The sequence below is a fragment of the Sminthopsis crassicaudata genome, chromosome 2 (genome assembly GCF_048593235.1).
Source record: "Sminthopsis crassicaudata isolate SCR6 chromosome 2, ASM4859323v1, whole genome shotgun sequence".
NCBI classification, from domain to species: Eukaryota; Metazoa; Chordata; class Mammalia; order Dasyuromorphia; family Dasyuridae; genus Sminthopsis; species Sminthopsis crassicaudata.
In genome coordinates, this window is record NC_133618.1 from 553,645,097 (window position 1) to 553,671,167 (window position 26,071).

The window sequence follows — 26,071 nt, forward strand, 5'->3', positions numbered from 1 at the left end:
GGATAAACCATATAATCTTTCAGGATTTATTTAGTAAATCATAGGATAGGTTGCTTCTTAACTGGATAGAGGGAATTCCTTTGTTTAAAGATGATGATTCCTTTTTTAAAAAAATTCCTTTTCTGTTGAAAAAGGATGGGATCTTTCTTTATAGTAAAAAAGTAATGTTTTGATAAACTACTTGCTTGATGCTTATGGGGATGCTCCTCATGGAACCCTTCAAAATCAAAAAGTTTTTCCTTATTACTAGAAGGAGCTTGTCCCCTGAGAAGAATTTAATATTAACTTTTCTAATCAAAACTTTGTGGAAAGTAGAGTAAGAGAGTAAGTGCTATGACGGGGTTAGTAGCATTTGTCTTATTCCATATCCTTGTGTCCTAATAATTCTAACATCCTATCCTCATTCCAAAAAAAAAAAAAAAATTAGTTGAATTAAGTTGAACCTTTACTCTGAAATCATGCACTGGGTGTATTAAATGAATATAAACAGAACACTTATAACTGAAAATATCACTAAATTGGTCATCCATTTGTATTCTTTGAGTTGTTTGAGATGTCTTGATGTTAAAAATTTAGGGATCAACTAGTCTAAAATTGTCTCATTTTCATAGGATCATAGATCAGGAACTGCTAATGTCCTCAGAAGCCTCTTAGACTAGTCCCTTAAAATATTGGAAATATTGATTTAGATTAGGTCAGAGGAAGTTAGCATTTGAAGAATTACACATGGATGTTTTCCAAACTTCTGCCCTAGGTTGTCTTTTATTGCTATACTTTCTTCCTTAGTAGTCTCAATTCTTAATCTGTGATTTTAGTTGCCACCACTCTTCATCTAACTCCAAAATCTTCCTCTGTCAACAACCTCAGAGTTCCAGCCCTTTTTTCCCCTAGTTCTGTTGAATCTCTCTAGCTGGTTAGCCCATTATATTCAAAATTTTGAACTGAGCCTCATATACCCCCAAACTTTTCTTCCCCATAACTTCAGCTTTGGTAAAGTTAGATGGCATCACTATCCTCCAAGTCACTCAAGTTCATAACTGTAGAGTCATCTTTAACTCTGCTTTTCTTTACCTACATGAACAATAAGTTTTTTTTGTCATTTCTACTTCTATAATATCATTTATAAAGAATATCTCCTTTTTCATATAACTTAAAGTTATATGATTCAAGTTTTTTATCTCTTCTTGATTAAACTATTATAATAGACTTCTAATTGACTTTTCCTTATCTAGTCTATCCTCTTTCAAATTTATTCTACATTGTTGCTCAGTAACCTTCTGTATGTACCTCCCTGATTTCATTCTACTTTGGCACTTTCCATGGCTCTCCATTGCCTACCAAATAAAACTTAAGACTGAATCATGGCATTCAATGCCCACTACAGCTTAATTAAAATCTGATCTGGTCGTTACTCTTATTTCCCCCCTTCATACATTGTGTTTCCCACTCTTTTCTCCCTGTGTTTTTGTTCATCTCTCCTGCAACTACCTTCAATTTATTTGCTTGGAATAGACTGCATGTTAGCTCTTCTCCCTTTGGAAGTCCCTCCCTTCTTTCAAGATGACAACTCAAATGCCACTTTCACCAGAAAACTTTCCCTAATTATTCATTTCCCCTCTTCAAATTTCTTAGTTCTCTTACTGACTCTCACAGAGGATCATAGATTCATTCCTGGAATGCAACTATATTCCTATTTGTTAAAACCTTTCATTTGACAGGTGAGAAAATTGAGCCTGAATGGTCTATGACTTGCCTAAGATCACACACATAACTAAGTAACTGAATTGTACTGAAACTGGAACCTAGTTTCTTTGTCTCCAAATTCAGCATTCCTACTGTTCCCACACCTGCATATTTCCTATCTTGTTTTTGCATGTATCATGTGTACTATATTCCCCATTAGGCAGTAAGCTCAGAAAGGGCAGGGATCCTGTGGTGGGTACTTAATGAATATTTGTTGAAAAAAATTAAAGTTATGACTTGGCCAAGGTCATAGAGATTAAAGCAGAGGTAGAACTAAAAATTAAGTTGTCCTAACCTTGAGTTCATTCTTCTTTCTACTACTATAGTCTGCTTTTTCAGACTAGGGGTAAGACCCATGGTATTTGGCAAACTTAAATAGCGACAGGCTCCCTATGAGCTAACTCAACCTCATAAAAGAACAAGCTCCTATATACTTAAGGTCCCTAAAAATGTTGCTAGGCTGGCAAATATTTAGAATGTGGGCTGATTAAAAATGGTTGCTTTAAAATTTTCCCTCTATGTACCTGAAGGGGAGGGGGTTGTATTTACTTTTAATATTATTTTGCTGATATATAAAAAGGAATATTACAGTGTATCCTTATGTTCATTCTCACTGAGTATATGCCAGGACCATGGTGGGCTCATAGTAAGCGGTATATGTGCTAAACGCAAAATTGGCACCAATAGGAACGGGTGGGACTGATGAAAATTTTAGATATCTTGGTGTTTTGGTATTTAAAAAAAAATACAACAAATATATTTCCTGGTTACAGATTTCTTAAAGTATGGTAGGTTCATAATTTGTGTACATAATTTTCCATCTTCTATCCATCCAAAAAAGTTTTATTTGGATACTTTTATCAACCAGTTCCTTCAGAAATGCCTGCAGAAGTTTGTTTTTTGAACAAAATTAAAACTACTTTTTGAGGCAGAAAAGATTTTTTATATTGACATTCTTCATCTCTCTTGGTATTCTCTGATGTCCTAAAGATACACCATGTATATAAATATGATTTCATTTTACTTTTTTGTGCCTATAATTTGCATTAATTTACAGATAGCTTTGACTTGATACAGTCAAAACTTTTTATATCCAAGGCAGAGGGTAAAGATACTACTTTGTTCTCCCCAAGTACTATATAAAATCATGTGTGATTTTTGAGACAATTGAAATGGGATCCTGTTATAAACAGCTTAATTAGTATTATTTAAAAATTAAAATGTTTACAGCTCATTTTTCCTGGCAGTAGTTCACCTATGTAGGTGGTTAAAGATTTCCTGTAAGTTTTGCAATTTCCAGGGCAAGGAGAGTTTGTATAGAAACCTGCTATGGTAGGAATGATATAAGAGGTGATTACCTAATCCTGTGTTTTGTTACAACATATACCTGTGGTGATTGTTGGATCTTGCAAGGGTATCTTTTTCAGTGTCTCTCTGTTGAAAGTTCACTGGTAGTACTAAATAAAACTAATAAATGTGTAGAATAATTATTTAGGAATCCAAAGTATTATGCCCCGTCATGTGGATAAGCGTTTTTGTAAAAATGCTACAGAGCCCAAAGGTTTGGGTATCTAAAAGTGAAAAGGATGTTTTGACTATGACTGAACTCATTTGTTTAGGGGCCTTGAGGTTATGAAGCTATTCCCTGCCCAGCCCATTTTATGGAGTTTCAAGGTCTTGGAATGTATTGGGGGAGATTGCAAGAAGAAACAGAGACAGATTGAAAACCTACTTCTCTTGTTTCCTAGTAATTGTAAACTTTTGAGATTATCTTTCCCATTGAGTTTGAAAAAATTAAGTGAAGGGAATTTTATTTTAAGTGCTAGTTGTTTTGTTTTGTTTGTTTGTATTGTTGTTATTTAAATGTGATATGTTAAACAACAGCATTTTTCTGTTAACTAGAAAGAATGAAATAACTTCACTTTTTCCTTTGAACATTTATTATCTCAGAGAAAAAGATAAACAGTAAAACAGACTATGGATGAATTGAATGGGACATGGTAGACTCTCCTCTAGTCCCCTGGAGTAACATCTCTCTAATCCTGGCCTGGAAAAGAGAGAAGGGATAAGAATTACATTTGTTAGTTTTTATGTAGAAAGCCGAATTTAGCAAGCTTTGTAGAAAGTCTGTGAATTGCTGCAATTAACAAAATGAAAACTTCAGCCTTTTACCCTTTGCTTTAGGTCACTCTAATTATTTGTCAAACTTTTTTTTTTTTTTTTTTTTTTTTTTTTTTGTCACTTGCCAGTACTTGTTCTCTGGGAGAGTAAAATATAAACAAATCAAAAGAGGTACATTATGCCAATTTGTAGTGTTGTGCCTGCCTTATGCACTGTTTCAAAGGCCTCCCTAGAAGATGGGGATGTTTCCTTAGACTTAGAAGACCACAGTTGTGCTGGTCTTCTATCCATATTTCAAAGAAGCTGCTGCAGCTCTCCTTTAAGGGGATGGAGAGAACAAACTGTTTATGATTTCTTATTTTCAATAGGGCTTTAGGTTGAGATTTCTGTGGGGGGAAAAAGTATAATCAAATGGAAAATGTTCTTTACACATGGATCATGTATCAAGAATTCATTATTACTTCTCAAAAATACTCTTTTGAGTATTTTTGCTATGAACTGAGTTTTCTGTTCTCTAGCCTTCTCCTTAAAATACATTCACCTAGTATGTCAAACATATTGACTCACAGATAAAATGATTGGAACTTGAGCATAATTGGATTCCAATTTACTTATGGGTTCTACTTTTGAATTCTAGTGATTCAGTGCAAGGCTATTTCTTGAGGAAAATACTTTCCAAGATGCAATCTCATTTATAGTTAATATTGTGGAGGCCTTTTCATTCCATTACTTCATTTTAGCATTGGGGACATTACTGCAGCACAATGTCTTATGGACTTATAGATTTTGGTTAACAGGGGAGGGAAAAAGAGAATGGGAATTCATAGAGAAACAAAGAAAAAGATCCCCAAATCTATTTCCCTTGCTCCAATAATATATGTTGAGTAGTTTTTCACAAATTAGGCAATGAATTTTCAATGAAAATTCATTTTTATTTTAGCAACTTCACTCCCAACGTAAATGATAGTAAATTTGGAGATGGGACAGTTTAGAAATCTGGACTAAAATGAAGGTGTATAGTAGAAGGGCACCAGATTTAAATTCAGAAGACCAGTGTTTTCAGGTTAATAATCTTTTCAGTCTGTCAAGAAACACTTTTAAGTATCTACTATGTATCTGGCATTGTGCTAAGCACTGGGAATGAAAAGAAAGGCAATAGGTGTACTCTCTGCTCCTAAGAAAATCACAGTGTAGTGAGGAGAAAACATCAGCCAAGTACAAAATATATACAGGACAAATTGGAAATAATTAAGAGAAAACACTAGAATGAAGAGAGATTAATTTGGTCAAAGATGGAATTTTAGCTAAGATATGAAGGAAGCAGGAGTTGGAAATGAGGAGTGGAAACAATCCAGGTAATGAGAGCAGTCACTAAAAATGTCTGGCCTGATATCTGGAGATGGAGTATTTTGTGTGAGGAATGACAAAGAAGCCATTCTTTGTTTGTTTTGCTAAAGCAATTGAGGTTAAGTGACTTGACCAGGGTCATACAGCTAAGTGTCCAAGATCACATTTGAACTCAGGTCCTCCTGATTGCAGGGCTGGTGCTCTACTCAGTAGGCCACTTAGTTGCATTTTTTTTAACGGAAAGATATGTAGAAGGAAAAAAAAAGGACACTAAAAGTATAAGAACAGATTGGATGCTGAGAAAAGTTGGTGTGTATCATACTCTAGAAGATAATTTCTTTTTGAACCCAATCCCTGATTTCATTACTTTAGGGAATTCCCCCAATGACGAAACTCTATGCAGATTAGCACCTGTTTGCAACTTAGTTTGAGAGCTATCCTGAAGTGCTGGGAGGTTAAATGAGTTTTCCCAGGGTCATACAACTGTTATATGTCAAAGGCCAATCTTGCACCCATTTTTCCTGACTCAGATCTGGCTCCTTTCCCATCACATCTTACTGCATCTCATTCTAGTAGTGCATTAAAGTATTTGCTTTTAAAGATAGTTCATAAGTGTCTTTTTATTTAAATGCATGTTTGTTGTTTAGGATTGGATTGGGAAAGCAAGTAGGGTAGACTAACTATCTGTCTGGCCGACTTTGTAATACATTTCCATCAGAGAGTTGAAGAATTTCCTACTTCTGGTTATTTCTTCACCCCAGTAGTCTAAGACAAATATTTTAAAGCCCCAGTAGTGCTTTTCCTTCTTTTTATAAAATAAGAACCATATTTATGAATCATTTACTAGTTGTGGGAAAAAAATAATTCTGATAATCTTTTTGAATAATAGCAATGTTGGATTAAATGAAGACATCCCAAGGTAATAAGCTTGAAGAAAGGAGACTTGTAAATTCTATTATTGTTGCTAAAAGCAGTCCTCATATAGTAATATGTGCACATATAAACATATTAACACTTAGACATATCGATTAAAAAAACATTTATTAAGCATTTACTTTGTGCCACCCTTGTGTAAAGAGAAAGGTAAAAACAATCCCTGTCCTGAAGTTTACATTCTAAGAAAAGGTTTAACCTGTAAACAAATTAGGTTTATACAGTGTGTATACAGGGTAAATGGGAGGTGGTCTTAGAGAGAAAGCACTAGCCATTGAGGATATAAGAAAATAGGAAGGAATGAGGGAAAGCCTCCTTCAGAAAATAGTTATTGATAAATAGAAATCATCTCTTATCCTCAGTCTTAGTGGTTTAGAAGATATTGATTTTTTTTTTTGCTTTTGAAAAAATTGTAACCAAAATCCTTTTTTTTTTTTTTTGCTTCCTAAATAGTAGAAATTTCCCTCTCTTTGATTAGCTGTATTCAGTCACATATTTAAATTATTTTTATGTAAATGACAGTTGTTGAGAGTAGTATGTTTGTATATATATTGTTGTTTTTAAAAATTCATTCACTTAGAAAAGCTAGTTAATTGAGGCATTGCACCTCTTGGACCAGCAACTCCTATTAAAATAAATATGAAAACGTGAAGTTTGTAGCAACAGCTGTATAACATTGGGCTTTTAATGGGTATGTACAGTAGACGATGTATCAGTAGCATTGATACTCAGTCCAACACCACCAGTTAGGCATGTAATTGCCCAGAAATGGTCCCTAACACCAGTTTTAAGAGGCGCTGCCAAAACCACAAAGCTTGGGGCCTCTCCCTCTGAATTTGGCCTCCACTTGGACTAAACAGCCCCCAGTTTGTTCCTCCGGGACACAGGCCTGCCTTGTTAGGAAATCAGTGAAGTTTGGGAACCCACAATACCTCACATAGCTCTGTGTACAGTAACAGAGAGTGGAAATCGGGCCATAAGCATGAGCAACCAGACAAGTTATAAATATAGAATATTCTCTCAATTCCACTTATGTTAGTCATGGTGGGACAGTGTGAGTTTTATAAACTTATAAGGAATATACAAACAGTTCTGAATTTAAAATAACTCTGTATAATTTTTTTTAGTGTGTGAAAAAGATTTTTTTCCACTCTGTCCATTTAAGCATTTGTAATAGGCAGGATTAATTATTTGTATTTTATATGTCCATGTAAATGCAAGTAGATGCTTTAGAATCAAAGCCAGAGCATAAACTTACAACTGAGGAAGATAATTGCCAGATAAATAAAATCACTGGTTCTTCATTTGCCTTTTCTTCTCATCTTTTCTCCCTCTCTGCTTGGGTGGTAAACAACATTTTACACCTCTGATGACCTCACAGCAGACTCCTACCTTTGCCAACTTCCCTGTGAACCAGGAGATCCTAGAATCATAGAACTGGAGGAGACCTTAGTAGCCCTTTAGTCCAACCTCCTTCATTTTGGAGGTAAAGCTCAGATAGAGTGAGAAAAAAAAACAAATGGATTATAGAGTAGCTGTTTAATAAAAGCCACCTTTCTACTTCATTTATTAAACTCTGCTTTCTAGCCTATATTTTACCTTGTCCCCTGTCATGCACTCCTGTTCATCCAAATTGACCTTTTCCCCCCTTCACACAGAACTATCTAGCTATTCAGGCTCTCTTCTCCCTGCTGTTGCTCATTCTTTCTGTCCCTCATACCTGGAATGTACATTTCCCCTCACCTCCATCTTGTTCCTAAATTCTGCAGAAGCTCAGTACTAGTGTCTCCACTCCTGATTTATATACGTATGTATGTATGTATGTATGTGTATATATGTGTGTATGTGTTTATATATATATATGTATATATGTGTATATATATACATATATATATATATACACACACACACACATTTTTTGTAAACAACTCTATATGTATATGCTGCCCATCTGCTAGGAAATTAAATAGACTATTGTTGCATTTTAAACTTTTTTTTCTGTGTGGAGCAGAATACCCGACACATAGCAGGTGCACAATAGATGCTTACCCATTGATTCATCTTAGCCATCCTTACTTTTCCATTAAAAAATGTAGTTTAGATAAAATTGTTACATAAAATCTGTTAGATAAGTTACATAAAAGCCATATTAAGTTTGTTTTTGCCAAGGAAAATATTCTTTTCCACTAAAATAATGTCTCTGAACTTGAAGGTTGGGGGAGTCTTCCTTAAATGTCTTAATATTTACCTTTTTCCATATTTCCATCCAAAGATGTCCCATGCTGCAGTTTAGAAAAAAACTAATTTAATATACCAGACTTTTATATGAAGTCTGTAGGTATATTTTTCTGTTCTTCAGCAGGACAGTTGGCACTCTACTCTAAAAGAAAGTCCATGTTACAAAGCTGATGTCCTTTTCTTAACAGATTAAAATTCTATTATGTTTTCCTCAAATCAAGAGCTCTTGTGACTTAGGTTAATTTGACAGCTATTGAGTGATTTTTTTTTTAATTTGTGATAAATCTGGAATGTAATTTCTGATATACGGTCTATCTGGATCATTTTGTCAGCATCTGATTTATAGGCAGCTTGATAGTGCAGAGGGCTTGAAATTAAGAAGACCTATCCTCATGAGTTCAAATCTGACCTAAAGACATTAGCTGCGTGACCCTTGGCAAGTCACTTAACCCATTTTCCTCTAGTTCCCTCATCTGTAAAGTAAACTGGAGAAGAAAATGGCAAACTATTCCAGTATCTTTGCTAAGAAAATGCTTAAAAATGGGTTCACAAAGAATTGAGTGTGATTGATAATTCATGGATCTAGGATTTACCATAGAAAATCATTGCTTGGATCAAGAGATCGTTGTATACGTCAACAACAATACCATATGATGATCAATTCTGATGGATGTGGCTATTTTCAACAATGAGATGCACCAAATCAGTTCCAATAGAGCAGTAATGAACTGAACCAGCTACACCCAGCGAAAAAACTCTGGGAGATGACTATGAACCATTACATAGAATTCCCTCTATTTTTGTCTGCCTGCATTTTGGATTTCCTTTACAGGCTAATTGTACACTATTTCAAAGCCTGATTCTTTTTGTACAGCAAAACAACTTGTTTGGACATGTATACATATATTGTATTTAATTTTTACTTTAACATGATCAACCTGCCATGGGGGGAAGAGGAGGAAGGAGGGGAAAAATTAGAACAAAAGGTTTGGCAATTGTCAATGTTGTAAAATTACTCATGCATATATATAGTAAATAAAAACTATTGGAAAAAAAAAGAAGAAGAAGAAAAGAAAATGACTGCTTATCATAATCTTTCCATGTCTTACGAGATTCATGACCTTTCCCAAACTTCTGGCCCTTTGTCTCCAAATTTAGTCTGGTCCTTGGATGAAGAGACTATGGACCCCCTGACAGCCCACTCTCAAAACCTTTCCAGCTTCTTCAGATTCATCAGAGTTTGTTCTTGGCCAGCTTAAGTTTCAGTGTTACCTCTGTACTACAATGGAATAGAAGGAGTCTCCTGTCTTTTGTTTGTTTTTAAACCAAATTCGACACTTGAAAGAATTTTTAGGAGGAAAGGGAAAATGCGTTAAGAATAAATCACTCATTTTTTAGCATGTGCCTCAGGATCCATGCTTCAGATTCATTCCTCTTCATATTCTTAATTTTGAGGGTTGAGCCTTTCTAGTGATGGTTCTATGTTATTTAATTTTTGTTCATAATTTCAGAAGTCTTTGGAGGAAGCAATGGCATGTTGTAAGTGGGGTTTTATTCCCTTTTTCCCTTGGATCTTTTCCCCCTTTCTTTCCAGTCTTGTCCCAGATTTCTGCTTCTGTCCTTTAGAAGAAAGTGTCTCTGAATTTGTGAATGCAATGTTTCTAGCTAGAATCATGCAACAGCAAATAAGAAATGTGATTTTGAATCTGTTTATCTTTTATATAGACCTAGAAACTACTTGAAATTTGTTAGGCCATTGAGTTCCTCAATAATATTTGTTTATATGCTAAACTTATGCCATAAGAAAGGCCCAGAATGCATTAGTTTTTTTCCTTTCGTTCAAATGCCAACTTTAGTAAAAACCAATTTTGGGTCTTCCTGAGCCATATAAACTATTTTCAAAGAGAATAAAATTCATGCTGCCTCCTTTCATTAATAAGGCTTGTTTGTACCTAGGTGGTCATTGGGTGTAACATGTTTTTCGGGAAAGTGAACAGCACTACCCCATATTGGTCTGGTTTACTGACAACTTAATAATTTTTTATGTAGTTTTGTGTGACCCTTAGAAATGGACTGTGCCACATAGGAGATGAGTTTCTTTTTCATAGCTAGAATTTAGCATTGACTGTGTGTCATTGCCAATAATCCTAGTGATGAATCAGTCTTGTAGGCTTGTGCTATAGAAATGTTCTTGAGTACTTTAGCTTGTGTAAGAAATAAAAGAGGCTTCCTAGGCATATATCATCTTCTTAATGCAGGCTAGAAGCCTGATACCCATACTAGCTATGGGGCTTAATGTGGTCTTGTGGTACAGAACTACATAGTACACTGGTCAGGAGGATCAGCATACCAATGTCTTTCAATAGTCTAGCAATAGACTTTTGTCTTTGAAATCTTTCTAAACATATAGAATACACTCCTCTTTTAAAATTATGAAGTCTGATATCTTCTCTACCTTTACACAGAGAACAAAGGCATGCTATAGGAATATAAGATAGGATGTAGCTATCATGATCAAACTGAACCAAGATAAATTAATCTAAAGCATTTCATTTAGATTTTCAAAAATTATACATGTACAGGATAGAAGTAAACAGTAGATCTTGGGGAAAAGACTACAGGGTTCTTATATTTCCCCTAGCTCAAAGTCCATCAAATATATGGTTTTCATTAGCTAGAGTGTCCAGATCAAAATTAGGGAATAGTTTTACACAGTGAAACATCATATTAACATTGGATATGTCACCTTACAAGTCTGAAGGTATCCTGAAGACTCAGAAGAATGATGAAGAGTATGTCAATCATACTTCTTTTCATGTGCTCTGGACTCCAAATAAATTAGACATTTTTTGTTCTATTTCATCCCATCTTGCTTCTTTTTTAATGTCTTCCTCTTCTCTACCAATTGAAATCATGATCACCAATTCAAATGCCATCTTTTTCATGTATTCATGCTGGTCTTAAGCCAGAAAAGATTTTTTCTTTGACCTCTAGCATTTCATAATTTTCCCATGTATTTCCAATTTATGTGTATGTAAAATCACACCCACAGATATTATACATAATACATACATATATAAATTGGATAATGTATAATAACATTTATATATGTATATCTAATAGATATAGCTATCTGGAGGCAGCTAAGAGGTACAGTGTATAAAGTGCTTGACCTGGAATCAGGAAAACCTCAATTCACATGCAGCCTCAGATATTAGTTATGTGACTTAAGGAAGTCAACCCTTTTCTGCCTCAGTTTCCTCATATGTAAAATGAGATAATAATAGCACCTACCTGCCAAAATTGTTGTGAAGGTCATTCATATGAGTTAATATTTATAATGCACTTAGAACAGTGTCTGGCACATAATAAGTGCTAAATAAATGTTCCCTCCTTTCTGCTATCTCTCTTTTTTCCTTTCTCATATTATTCAGAACTAGTAGTTATAGCTTCTTTATGGCAAGGACTTTGTCTTATTTTCATATTCCCATCAGGTTTAGATCATAGGATTATACATAATAAATCTTCAATACATTTTTGGACAAAGAATTGGATTAGAGAAGAGATAATTTAGGGGAGATAGATTTCCTGTAGCTGGTTGACATCTACCTACTAGTAATCAAAACTTTCTTCTACAGCCTCTATGTAGATTGCATATCTTTTGAAGTGATTTGTAACTAGAAGTTGCCTTAACTTGTCAGGGGTGGAGGGAGAAGGCAAATATATATGTGCAAAGAATTAAAAAATTAAGAAGCAGTGTAGTTCTTTGACTGTGGCTGAGTAGATGAGTGATGAAGGTGTTCTTTGAGTAAGTAAGTCTGGGCCAGAAACCTCTCCTTGGCCTGCTGTTGCTTCAGCTCTTACTTCTGCAATTCCCTTTTAATGGCTGCAGAGTTACAAATTGCTAAATACAAAAGGGCAGTTTGGAGCAAGAAATGTAAGAGGAAACTTTTAAGTCAAACTTTGTGTTAAAGTCTTGTAACTCACATGACACAGATGTCTCAAGCCCTTTCTGGGTCTCTGCCCAAACCCAGATGCTATAGCCTCTTTATACAAATTGCCTTAGATTTATTTTGTAACTCTTTCTATAGCTGTACATCTTGTGTCCCCCAGATGAATACAAGCTTCTTGAAGTTAGGAATTATATTTCATTTTTAGCTTTGTATTCCCAGCTTCTTGCACAATGACTGGCATATTATAGACATTTAATAAGCACTTATTAATTGCTTGTTTGATATTATTTCTTACCAGCTCATCCTCTGTGTATGACAATCTACTACTACCTTGGATTTATAATTGCCATATATATTAAAATTCATTTTGCTTAAAAAAACTTACTTGAATTATCTATCCAAAAAGAGGGAAGCCAGGATTTTGTCAACCTAGTCTTTCTGTGTTCCCTGTGGACTTCTAAGACTTATATACTTTTTGCCTACTAGGATGGATATTGGAAATCTGTTGTTATTGTTTTGTTTTGATAAAAATAAAGGATGAATTGGTAAGGGATGTGGGTAATATGTGTTGTTGCCTTAGATTTTGGTAAGGCATACAAAGCAATGGTGGTTTTGGAATGAATAACTGTTTCAATATAATGAACACATCTATCTATTTACAAGCTTAATTGGAAGTTGTTTTCAGCTGTGACTGAATTACTGGAAGTGGGATTTCTGGGTAAGGGCTTTGTGGGATTTCCCTTTAGCTCTTCTTCTGGCAAATCAGTGAAATAACAGTTCTCTTTAGAAAGGCTTCTGCTCCAGTTAAAAAATTTTTTTCAAGTAACTTTAGCAGTTTTACTTTATTTGTATTATGTATAGTAAGTTAGCTGGATCAGTCTGCTTTTCCTTCTTCACTGATTTATTTAGACAATGCCATAGTAATTGGATAGATTGAACTACTTTTTTTCTTGAATTTTTTCTTCATTTCTCTCATTTGAAGGCTGGCCTTTAAAAAAAAAGTGATTTGGGGTGATAGGGCTAAAAGTGTGTATGAGAAAGGAAAGAAAGGAAGGATTGAATAATATTACATAAAGAGGAGAACATCCTTAAAAAATAGTTATCCCACGCTTTGAAACCTCTAGCTTGCCCAAGTTTGACTGGCATATTGCCATTGCTGGCAGAGGTTGACTCACAGGTTTGCCAGAAATGTTCCTCTTCTGCTGGCTGTGTTATTGCTCCATGTGGCTGGATGTTTATTCACCTGATTGTTACAACTCTAGCACTCTCTGAAGTCATAGTAGCCTGATGATAAAGGTGTATACTTTTAAAATTTTACTTGTAGAGACAAGTGATGGTAATATGCATGTATATACATACATAAATTTGTGTGTATGTATTATGTATTTATGTGTGTGTATGTATGTATGTATGTATGTATAAAAACAGCAGCTCTCTACTCCTGAATGGCCATGTGCTGAGGAAAGTGGCCAGGAATACTATGAGGCAACTTTCCAGAACTGAGAGTGATGCTCTTTCTTTTTTCTCTCCAGCCCATTTGGGATCATGGAGAAGAAAGGGAGCTCTCATACTGATTTCAGTATTTTTAGCTATTTGTTGCTATTTATATTTACAACTTAAAATTTTTTTTTCAAAATGTTTTACAAAATGTGTTCATTTCGGAAGGTTATCTCTGAAATTCCCTGCAGATCTTTTCCATTTTTCTTCTATTTGTTATCACCCCTTTTGCACTTTCATCTTTAAAAAGCCTTAGTTTAGTTGGGTCTTTCACCAAGTTTTCTTTAAACTAATATTACCCTGCACTACTTCTTTCTGTTTTATGAGGGTATAATTGCTCATCATGATCTTCCATGGGACAGCTACTTGTTTCTTCTACTTCAAAATTATATTTAAAGCTTTTACAAAAGACTTACAAGTACATGATCATAGGTATTTAAATGTAGATCAGATCTTTTATTGTCCTTAGAAGTTGATACTTAAAATCTGAAATACTCAATGAAGCTGCTGGATAAACATTTCAACATTTCACCTAAGCTCTGTCTTGTCTGAAGAACTCAAAGTTCACTTTTTTTCCTTTTTTTTTTTTTTTTTTTTTTTTTTTTTGAGGCAATAGGGGTTAAGTGACTTGCCCAGGACCACAGGACTAGGACATGTTAAATGTCTGAGACCAGATTTGAACTGAGGTCCTTCTGACTTCAGGATTGGTGCTCTATCTACACCACCTAGCTGCCCCAAAAGTTTACATTTTCTGATGAACTAGGTATTCATGACTCATCTAGTCACTACCTCCTGTTGTAGCTACAGGAAGTATCCACTGGGCAGCAAGCATCCAGTTCTCTCAGTGATTCTGAGTTCAGAGAGTAAGTAACCTCTAAAGTTAGGGACATGCATCCCAAGATCACTGTTTAGTAAACTTTGCTGAAAAGAAGGCCGAAGTTGTTAAGGAATTGAGACAGTCTTGGTTTCACTTAAACAAGCATATATTCTTGCTGCTATGTGTGAGCAATTTTTATTGCTTAAGGAGGAACTACCAAGTAACAAGTTATAAAGACAGGAAGCAAGAGCTTCCACAAGATTTTACAAATAAGTTTGTATTTTAAGCAATTGTTGTCCTTGGTTGCCATACATTTCTTCTTGGAAAATAAATTAGATATTTGCTGACCAAGAAACTTTTTAGGCTCTTTTAATCACTTCATTATAACAACTTGATTTGCCCTGGTCAGACGTTTGTATGAAAAAAAATCTTACAGTCTATATTCTTTTTTCCATTATGTTCTATTTTTTAAAAATTAAGAATAAATAGCTAGTTTAGAGGAGAATGAAATTTTCTTACTTATATATCATTTTCTCATTTTTATTCTTGCTTTTAGCTTTGTAGTAATTAAGATTTTTTTTTTTTTTTTTTTTTTTTTTTTTTGCCATTTAACAAGACATCTTGCTGGTTGAATCAAGCACTGAAACATTCCAGATTCTCTTGGAAAAAATCCATAATAACTCAAAAGAGTTTAGTCTACTATCCGCAAAGAGAAAACCAAATAGATAAATAAAAATTCCTGTTGTGTAAATCATGACATGCAATAGGATGAGTTAGATGTATTGACCTCTGTTAGGATTCAGATTTTGGACATGTGATATAAATAGATGGGTTGGGCCTAGACTTAAATGGGAAAGCATAGGTTGGTGCCTTTCAGAAAATTGAAAGGCTTTTTTTTAATAACCCCAAATTATTCTTAAGCAAAGGCCCATATTTGTAATATCAGTAATTTATCAATGATGTTGTCTGATTGTATGACTTTAAATACCATAACCATTTTTTAAAATCAGCAAAACCAATCAACACATCCAAAAAAAATCTGATGTTATATTCAGTTCTCCACACCTGTGAGATCCTGATCTTTCTTAAAGAGCAAGCAAGGAAGTTGTTTTCTTGACCACGCTTGAAACACCATCATTGTCACAAAATTCATACAGGGCATGAGTAATGTTTAACACATAACAAATGACGTCCTGTTAATTAGCATGAAGGGCATCTGAAATGTTTATCTAATTGATATTTGATGGATATCAAGGGAAAGTTCGAAGGTCAACTGACCCTTTGATTCATATCCTGAGGCAATCTTCTGATCTAGAGTTGAAAGTCTATAAGTCAAAGCAATAAATATTAAGTGATTTTAAGCTCTGAGCTAAATCCTGGAAATACATAAATACCACCTCTGTCCTTAAAGAAGGAAGAAGACTTTTATTAGGAAACTTAAAAGTTTCTGTGCAGGAGAAAGTAGTCAGGTAGAGAGGACTATCTGGTAGAAAAAGTCTAAAATCAGGAGTGGAATCTGGACAGGAATGAAGTTACATGGAATTAATGGGCAGATATGAATGAGTTATGTTCCACATTGTTGAAGGGAATATCCATGTCAATGAAATCACAGATCCAATTGTGTATGTTGAAAAATAACACAGAATACAAATTCTGAGAGGCAACATACTTAAACAAATACTAAGCTTTTGATTTTAAAGTTATAACAAGATTTGCTGGGTGAGATTTTAGGAATTTCTTTAATCTTGATGTCCGTACTATAGTGTATGAGAGCATGCTTTCCACAGTTCCTACCTTTAAAATATATATAGTATGTATTCTGTAGTATTCTATAGAAACTCTCTCTACCCTCTCCAGCCAGGCCAAGTGTCCTTCAAGGTCACTGTTTTTCAACTTAAAACTGGGGAAGTTACTATTTGTCAATAAAATGACTGAATTTTCCTCAGTGTACTTTATGTCTCCATGTCTTTTCCATAGCATAGAAGTCCTGAAATATGATCTAAATCATTATATATTCTGATTCTACCTGTATGATTCAGATTTGAAAGGTAGAACTACACTTTTCAATAACTATTAAAGTAGCCTGAGAAGGAACTGTCAGACAGGTAGAAGAAAGTCACAATAAAGTTTTGTCATAGAAAATAGGGAAAGCAAAATTCTCTAGAATAATAAATAATCAACAGTTTGAAATGCCACAGAAAGGTCAAGGAGGATCAGGACTAGGAAAAACAAACTGAATTTTGTTGCATGAATAATGATCTTCCAGACAAAATTTATGTTTCCCACATATTTATTTACTTATATAGTTTATTTCTTAATATTTTGCTATGTTCTTTTTATTTACTTTTATATATGTTTTTTTGTTTTTATACCATATTTACTTTTGAATAAATATATCCTTCTACCAGGAAAACCTTTGCTTTTAATAGATATTAATAAAAACTAAAAATGAGTTTAATAAAACCAACCATCTGATAGTATGTGAACTATTCCTTACTCACTATTCCTACCACTGCAGTTAACAAAGGGAGGCAACATTTCTGAATTCTTTTTAGGGTAAGATTGTTCTTTTAAAATACGGTTTAATTTTATTATTCTTTCTATGATAATATCTAATAAATAATCTCATTTGAGTCTCATAACACTACAAAGTAGGTACTCTGTTATTATTCCCATTTTATAGATGAGGAAATTGAGGGAGACATAGGTTATATGATTTCCCCAAGATTATACAGCTGGTAAAAATCTGAAGCCATCCTTTTTTCCCCTAATAAAGTGCCAGAACTTCAAATGTATCTGTTAAATTTTAAGTTTTGTCTTCCCAAAAAAGGGACAATCTCTTGGTATGATATGCTGACTTTAGGCTCTCCCCCCCCCCCAAAAAAAAATCTCTTATTACATTGAATAATAACATCTATTAGTGATAAGATGAGACATGTTTTACCCTTGTCTATTGGGGTTATCCTCAAAACTTTATTTCATTTTAGATTTCCTTCTTTCATGCTGCTGGATGCCCTCATTTTGGATTCTTATTCAAACTATAGCCTTAGAAACAGATAATGATCATTTTCTACTTCTGTAGCAGTCTACTGTTTAGTAATTTTCTTTTAATAGAGATGATTTTCTTCCCTTCAATTCCCCTCTCCAACCCTTTTTTTAAATAGTCCACTATATACAGATCTTATCATCTTGTTTAATAAATCCCCTCATCCTGAGATTTTTTAGAAGAATTATTTTTCTAAAGATAAAACCACTTTGCCTATCTCTAGAAAGACCATGATCCTTAATGACCAAATTTAGGACTTATTAAAATTCCTGTATGAGAAGCTGCCACTGAACTACCTCATCTAATTGTATTGGCACTCACTACCACTACTTTGGTCTAGGATTTATCAGTGGTTTCATTATATACAACTTTTTTCTAGGTTATATTATATAGTTACTCTTCAGAATAATCTGAGTCAAAGAACACACAAACTTTTTTTCCCTCTCTTACAAATCTTATGGATCTTCTATGTTTGAATAAAACTTAATAGTAAAGCAGATGCAAATTTTCTTTTTATTTACCTTCAATCACATAAGACTAGTTCATGTTATTTTGTTGAACATCTTCTTTACTTAAATTCTACCTGGGCAGCTGGGCAGCTCTACCTGGTATTGCAGAAGCCTGTTAAGCACAATCATTTTTTCCCTTCCAATATCTACTTCTCTATTAACTTGTCTTGAAAATGAAAAGGGTGAACTCACCACTAATGAAGAGGAAATTAGAACAATAGTTAGGAGCTACTTTGCTCAACTTTATGTCAATAAATTCGATAACTTAAATGAAATGGAAGAATACCTTCAAAAATATAGCTTGCCCAGATTAACAGAGGAAGAAGTAAGTAGTCTAAATAGTCCCATCTCAGAAAAAGAAATAGACCAAGCCATTAACCAACTTCCTAAGAAAGAATCCCCAGGACCAGATGGATTTACAGGTGAATTCTACCAAACATTTAAAGAACAACTAACTCCAATGCTATGTAAACTATTTGAAAAAATAGGGATTGAAGGAGTCCTACCAAATTCCTTCTATGACACAGACATGGTACTGATACCTAAACCAGGTAGATTGAAAACTGAGAAAGAAAACTATAGACCAATTTCCTTAATGAATATTGATGCTAAAATCTTAAGATATTAGCAAATAGACTTCAGAAAATCATCCCCAGGATAATACACTATGACCAAGTGGGATTTATACCAGGAATGCAGGGCTGGTTTAATATTAGGAAAACTATTAGTATAATTGACCATATTAATAATCAAATTAATAAAAACCATATGATCATCTCAATAGATGCAGAAAAAGCATTTGATAAAATCCAACATCCATTCCTACTAAAAACGCTTGAGAGTATAGGAATAAATGGACTATTCCTTAAAATAATAAGGAGCATATATTTAAAACCTTCAGTAAACATCATATGTAATGGTGATAAACTAGAACCTTTCCCTGTAAGATCAGGAGTGAAACAAGGTTGCCCACTATCACCATTACTATTCAATATAGTACTAGAAACTCTAGCCTCGGCAATAAGAGCCGAGAAAGAGATTCAAGGAATTAGAGTAGGAAATGAAGAAATCAAATTGTCACTTTTCGCAGATGACATGATGGTATACTTAGAGAACCCCAAAGACTCTGCTAAAAAACTATTAGAAATAATTCAGAATTTTAGCAAAGTCGCAGGATACAAAATAAATCCACATAAATCCTCAGGATTTTTATACATTACCAACACAATCCAACAGCAAGAGATACAAAGAGAAATTCCATTCAAAATAACAGTCGATAGTATAAAATATTTGGGAATATATCTACCAAAGGAGAGTCAGGAATTATGTGAGCAAAATTACAAAACACTTGCCACAAAAATAAAGTCAGATTTAAATAATTGGAAAGACATTCAGTGCTCTTGGATAGGCCGAGCGAATATAATAAAGATGACAATACTCCCCAAACTAATCTATTTATTTAGTGCTATACCAATCAGACTCCCAAGAAACTATTTTAATGACCTAGAAAAAATAACAACAAAATTCGTATGGAAGAACAAAAGGTCGAGAATTACAAGGGAACTAATGAAAAAAAGTCAGAGGAAGGTGGTCTAAGTGTACCTGATTTAAAGCTATATTATAAAGCAACAGTTACCAAAACCATTTGGTATTAGCTAAGAAATAGACTAGTTGATCAATGGCATAGGTTAGGTTCACAGGGCAAGATAGTGAATAAAAATAGCAATCTAGTGTTTGACAAACCCAAAGATCCCAAATTTTGGGATAAGAATTCATTATTTGACAAAAACTACTGGGAAAACTGGAAATTAGTATGGCAGAAACTAGGCATGGACCCACATTTAACACCACATACTAAGATTAGATCAAAATGGGTCCAAGATTTAGGCATAAAGAACGAAATCATAAATAAATTGGAGGAACATGGGATGGTTTACCTCTCAGACTTGTGGAGGAGGAAGGAGTTTGTGTCCAAGGGAGAACTAGAGACCATTATTGATCACAAAATAGAACATTTTGATTACACCAAATTAAAAAGTTTCTGCACAAACAAAACTAATGCAAACAAGATTAGAAGGGAAGTAACAAATTGGGAAAACATTTTTACACTTAAAGGTTCTGATAAAGGCCTCATCTCCAAAATATACAGAGAATTGACTTTAATTTATAAGAAATCAAGCCATTCTCCAATTGATAAATGGTCAAAGGATATGAATAGACAATTTTCAGATGATAAAATTAAAACTATTTCCACTCATATGAAAGAGTGTTCCAAATCACTATTGATCAGAGAAATGCAAATTAAGACAACTCTGAGATACCACTACACACCTGTCAGATTGGCTAAGATGACAGGAACAAATAATGATGAAGGTTGGAGGGGTTGTGGGAAAACTGGGACACTGATGCATTGTTGGTGGAGTTGTGAAAAAATCCAACCATTCTGGAGAGTAATCTGGAATTATGCTCAAAAAGTTATCAAAATGTGCATACCCTTTGACCTAGCAGTGCTACTCCTGGGCTTATATCCCAAGGAAATACTAAAGAAGGGAAAGGGATCTGTATGTGCCAAAATGTTTGTGGCAGCCCTTTTCATAGTGGCTAGAAACTAAAAAATGAATGGATGCCCATCAATTGGAGAATGGTTGGGTAAATTATGGTATATGAATGTTATGGAATATTATTGTTCTATAAGAAATGACCAGCAGGAGGAATACAGAGAGGCTTGGAGAGACTTACATCAACTGATGCTAAGTGAAACGAGCAGAACCAGAAGATCATTATACACTTCAACAATGATACTGTATGAGGATGTATGCTGATGGAAGTGGATATCTTCAACATAGAGAAGAGCTAATCCAATTCCAATTGATTAATGATGGACAGAATCAGCTACATCCAGAAAAGGAACAATGGGAAATGAGTGTAAACTGTTATTTTTACCTTCTGAATCCAATTCTTCCTGTGCAACAAGAAATTCGGTTCTACACACACATATTGTATCTAGAATATACTGTAATATATTTAACATATATAAGACTGCCTGCCATTTGGGGGAGGGGGTTGGGGAAGGAAGGGAAAAAATCTGAATAGAAGTGCAAGGGATAATGTAAAAAATTACCCATGCATATGTACTGTCAAAAAAAAAGTTATAATTATAAAATAAAATAAAAATTAAAAAAAACAAACAAAAAAACCTTTAAACTCATTGGTACCACCATCTTCCTAGTTACTTAAGTTTATAAACTCATCTTTGACTCTGTCATCTTTAGTTCTAAATATTCAAGGCCTTCCAATATATTTCCAGCCCTATTTTGCCTATGTGCCATTCATATTCCAGCATACTGGACTACTAGATGTTCCCAGAGTTCAGCCTGCTCTTCCCTGCCTCTGTGCATTTATGTAACTCATCCTGCATACTTGGAACAAAACCCTCTCATATCTCTACTTCTAAAACTATTTTCTTGCTTCACAAGACCTAGATTAGTTTAGTCATCACTTTTTCCAGTCTTTAACTTCTTTCCCTTCTCTCTCCCTCCTTCTCCAAAAGTGATTTTTTTTCCTCCTTAGATTTTTTGCACTTTATTTGAACATTCTGAACGTCTCCTTTTCCCTTTTCATATTTTTCATTGTATCATGTGTATTTGTAACCTCCCTATTAGATAGTAAGAGTAAAGATTGGGCCAAAAAACATAATAAGCTCAACCCTCAAGAAATGTAATTTTGCTCATTTATAGTTACATTCTGTTTTTGACCTTAAAATCACTTTGTGTGGTCCCCACTTTTTCAGTGGACTTACTTGTTAAGGATTTGGGGGGAAATTAATTCTCAAAGAACCACAAGTAGGGAGTTTATTTAAAAAAAACTCTGGATTTTTGGAAGAAGTTCTGTAAAAGATTTAAATAACAACAGCATCATTGCTAAGTATGTCTGGTTTCCAAAAGGTGACTATTTTGGAGGGAAAAACTTTACTATAGCTATGTGTAAGTCCTGGGATTTTTGTAAATAAATTTTTATTTTTCCACAAAACCTAGAGTATCATTTGATATAAGGAGCTCTTATTAAGTAAACTCCACATATTCCAAAACATGTGGCACCTGTTTTTTAATGTATAGTTTGATAGTTGCACGGGACACAGAAATTAAGTGACTTGCTTAAGATCATGGCAAAAACTGGCATTGAATCCTGGTCTTTCTGACTCCAAGGCTGTCTCTAGACACTATGTTGCCTCTTTATTCATTATACGATGCTATCTTTTTGTAAATAATAAGCAAGTAAATAAAATCTCACATGACTTTACTGTCACAACACAGTTAAAGAATAAATATATCCAGGGTATCCCAGAAGTCTTGGTGCAGTTTTAAGGTAATAAAGCTTAATAATTTTAGACTATTAAAGCTTAAAACTGCACCAATACTTTTTGAGATACCCAATATATCTCTATGAATTCTTGCATTGAAATAAATTTGTAGTCTTTCTGTTGTTGCTCAATCATGTTTCAGTTGTGTCCGATGTTTTGTGACCCAATTTGGACTTTTTTGGCAAAATACTAGAGTAGCTTAGCCTTATCTAGCTCATTTTACAAATAAGGAAACTGAGGCAAGCAGGGTTAAGTGACTTGCCCAGGGTCAAACAAGTAGTAAATGTCTGAAGTCAGATTTGAACTGAGTTGAATCTTTCTAAGATAAGTCTTCTTGACTCTAGACCCAGCACTCTAACTGCTGAGTGCCTAGCTACTTACTGAATTTCTAGCTCAATAAAATTTAGGAAATGTATAATAAAAGCCAGATTGTATATCTGTCTAACTTAGCAGCTATTTGCAGCCTGTATCCTGCTAGCAGGCAAACAAGCTGTAAAGCCTTATTTATAACATTGCATTTTAACTAAATATCAAATCATGTTTTGTGTAAGATCATTTGTGAATTTTTCTTTACTGAAGGTTTTGTTTTCATCTAATATGCACATAAAAGGCCCACCTTTCTCAACACTAACAGAATTTCTACTTTTAGTAAATCCTCAGTGATTAGGTAAATATATAGTAATTGATGGGATATAGGAATTGCCAATTTCCTTATTTTTCATTTATTTATTTATTTATTTTGCTGAGGCAGTTGGGGTTAACTGATTTGCCCAGAGTCACACAGCTAGGAAGTGTTAAATGTCTGAGGCCAGATTTGAATTTAGGTTCTCCTGATTTCAAGGCTGGTGCTCTATCTACTGTACCAACTAACTGCCCCCCCCCCCGAATCGCCCCTTTCTTATTGATGATAAATTTTTTTTTATGTATAGTGCACTGTATGAAAATTACTAGTCTCCTAAAAGAGTTGATTCAAGAGATTTTATTGACACATAGGGTAGTAGAATCTTACTTTTTCTGAAGAAAAACTATTAATTTCAGTACATTTAAATGTGCCATATCAATCAGGCTTTTGAGAGGATATTTTACCTTGTTCTTGTTTGTGAATTTTTAAGGATTTTGTGTGTGTGTGTGTGTGTGTGTGTGATTGTGTCTTTGCTTTTTTCCATTTATTTCTTATTATGGAGGGAAATTACCATATTTAATATTTACCATATTACTATGTTTAATATTTAAAATTTAAGGAAAATGAAAGCCAGATGATCCACTTGCTCTGATAGTGGACTTTTTGTCTGAAACTTTTATTGCCTCACTCACAAATCCCTTGAAGTTAGCAGTCTTTATGTGTTCCTCTTTAAAAAAAACTTGAAGGAACTTAATCATGCTCTTCTTCTCTTTTCAGTGTGTCCTAGCTCATGTGGAAAACGAGCCTGCACAGACCAGAATCAGTGCTGTCACCCGGAGTGCTTAGGAAGCTGTAGTGTACCAGACAACGACACAGCCTGTGTGGCTTGTCGCCATTACTACTATGGGGGCACTTGTGTGCCCACCTGTCCTCCCAACACTTACAAGTTTGAGGGTTGGCGTTGCGTTGACAAAGATTTCTGTGCCAGTGTCCACAGCGCTGAAGCCAATGAATATGAAAAGTTTGTGATCCACAATGATGAGTGCATGCAGGAGTGTCCTTCTGGGTTCATACGGAATGGGAGCCAAAGGTAAGTCATAGTTTGTAAAAACAAGGTGTGCCAGCTGGCGATCAGAAGTTCTTATGTTTTCAGTTGTGGAACCAAAGACTTTTCATGCTCTCTTTATTTCTATATTCCTTGGGAGAGAGGATTGAAAAATTTCTTCAAATCAAATTAACAAGCACTTATTAAGCACTTACTATGTGCCAGATACTGTGCTAAGCACTGGGGGTCACAAATATAGACAAAAATAAAAGAATCCCTGCCCTCAAGGAGCTTCCATTTTACAGAAGGAAGACAAGATATGCAAAAGAGCTGAAACCAGTAGAGTGATGGGGAAGGAGAGCCAAGAGGATGATGATGGTTGATTGGTTTAAATCCTTCCCTGAAATGGGAGGAATTTACCAATGGGAGAAGGTGGCCTACATAATGGAGGGATATTTTAGAATGGAAAAGTGTAGTGGAGGATGGATGCTGGATGATGAGCAGGTACCACATGCTTAGGGTGAATTGGAAGCTGAGACACAGTGTTGAAGTCTCCAAATCAGATTTGGTGCTAGGAGAAAGAATTTAAAATACTTATTGTGTGCCAGGCACTGTGCTAAGTTCTGGCTTTCAAATTTGAATTTGAAGGGATGCTGCTTCTTCCATTTCCCATTGCTTACAAACAGGCTTTACCTCCGACCATGAGCATTAGAGATTTGCATGTAAAGACCAAAGTGCTACAGTGATATTTAACAGGATTACTTTTAATATAAAAACATTTCAACATAAAAACTTGCAATTTCTGTGATTTTTGACTTTTTTTTCATGTTTTTACTGTGTTTCTGTGCTCTGAGCAGTATTTTGTCTTAAGCAAATGACTATTTTGTTAAACTAAACAGAATAATTCTATTTAATTTTATAATTAGCTGTGGAAGAATGATTCTTTTAGCATTGTGACCCAGGTAATCCATTGTGTTCATTGGAATGACACAATGAAATAATGCCAGTAGATGATTTTTAGATTTATTTTTAATATAATTAAATATAGGCATTTTCAGGAATTATAGTTTCCTGAAAACTACACCATAAAGTGGATCATTGTAAAGAAGATTGTACTTTCTATAGAAACAATGTTTTAATTGAGAATTACATTCTTAGGGATATGGCACCAAATAAATCAGAAATATGTCCAAAAATACTTCTTAAAAAGCAAAGGCACAGCAGCTATACATTAGTAAAAACCAAAATATGATAAGTATTAAGTTATAACTATATAGAGAAAAAAAGTGTTTCATGTGCTGTAATATGAGTATAAATACAAACTATAAAATAATTGTATATCTAACTTAAAAGGTATACTTTCTTCCTTTGGGTCTTTGCTTTGCTCTCTTTTTCCCCTCCTACTTATTTTACTGTACCTTTTCAATTGCCTTTGCTGGATTATCTTTTATATTGTGCCTTCTAATTGTAGGTATATGGCAAGGCGATGTCTGGGACTCCTTTCTCTCCACACTCCATTAGCTCTGGGGGTGGGGATGGAGAAGGGTATTAATTATCATCTCTATGGAGATGACTCTTAGATCTGTGTATCGAGCTCTGATCTACAGCTCTAATTCCACATTGCCCATTGCCTACTGCACATTTCAGATTGAATGTCCTGTGGTCATCTCAAATTCGTCAAGTTCAATTCCTTTTACTCAGAATTATTTGCAAATCTTGGCCTTTCTATACCTATCACCTATCTTGAATCTGTACCTTTCAGTTCAGATCCTAGTTCAAGTCCTCATCAGCCCTTATCAGGTATATTGAAGGCCTTTTTTCAAGTCTTCCTCCTTTTCAT

The 26,071-nt window shown here is 34.4% G+C and overlaps 1 protein-coding gene across 1 annotated transcript in view; it reads left to right on the forward strand.

The window, feature by feature from the left end:
- IGF1R (insulin like growth factor 1 receptor) overlaps window positions 1-26,071 on the forward strand; it is a 375,287-nt gene that overhangs the window by 275,096 nt on the left and 74,120 nt on the right. The window contains exon 4 of the mRNA XM_074295044.1: window positions 23,964-24,276. Within this exon, the coding sequence (XP_074151145.1) occupies window positions 23,964-24,276 (313 nt within the window). The remainder of the gene's footprint in view (window positions 1-23,963; window positions 24,277-26,071) is intronic.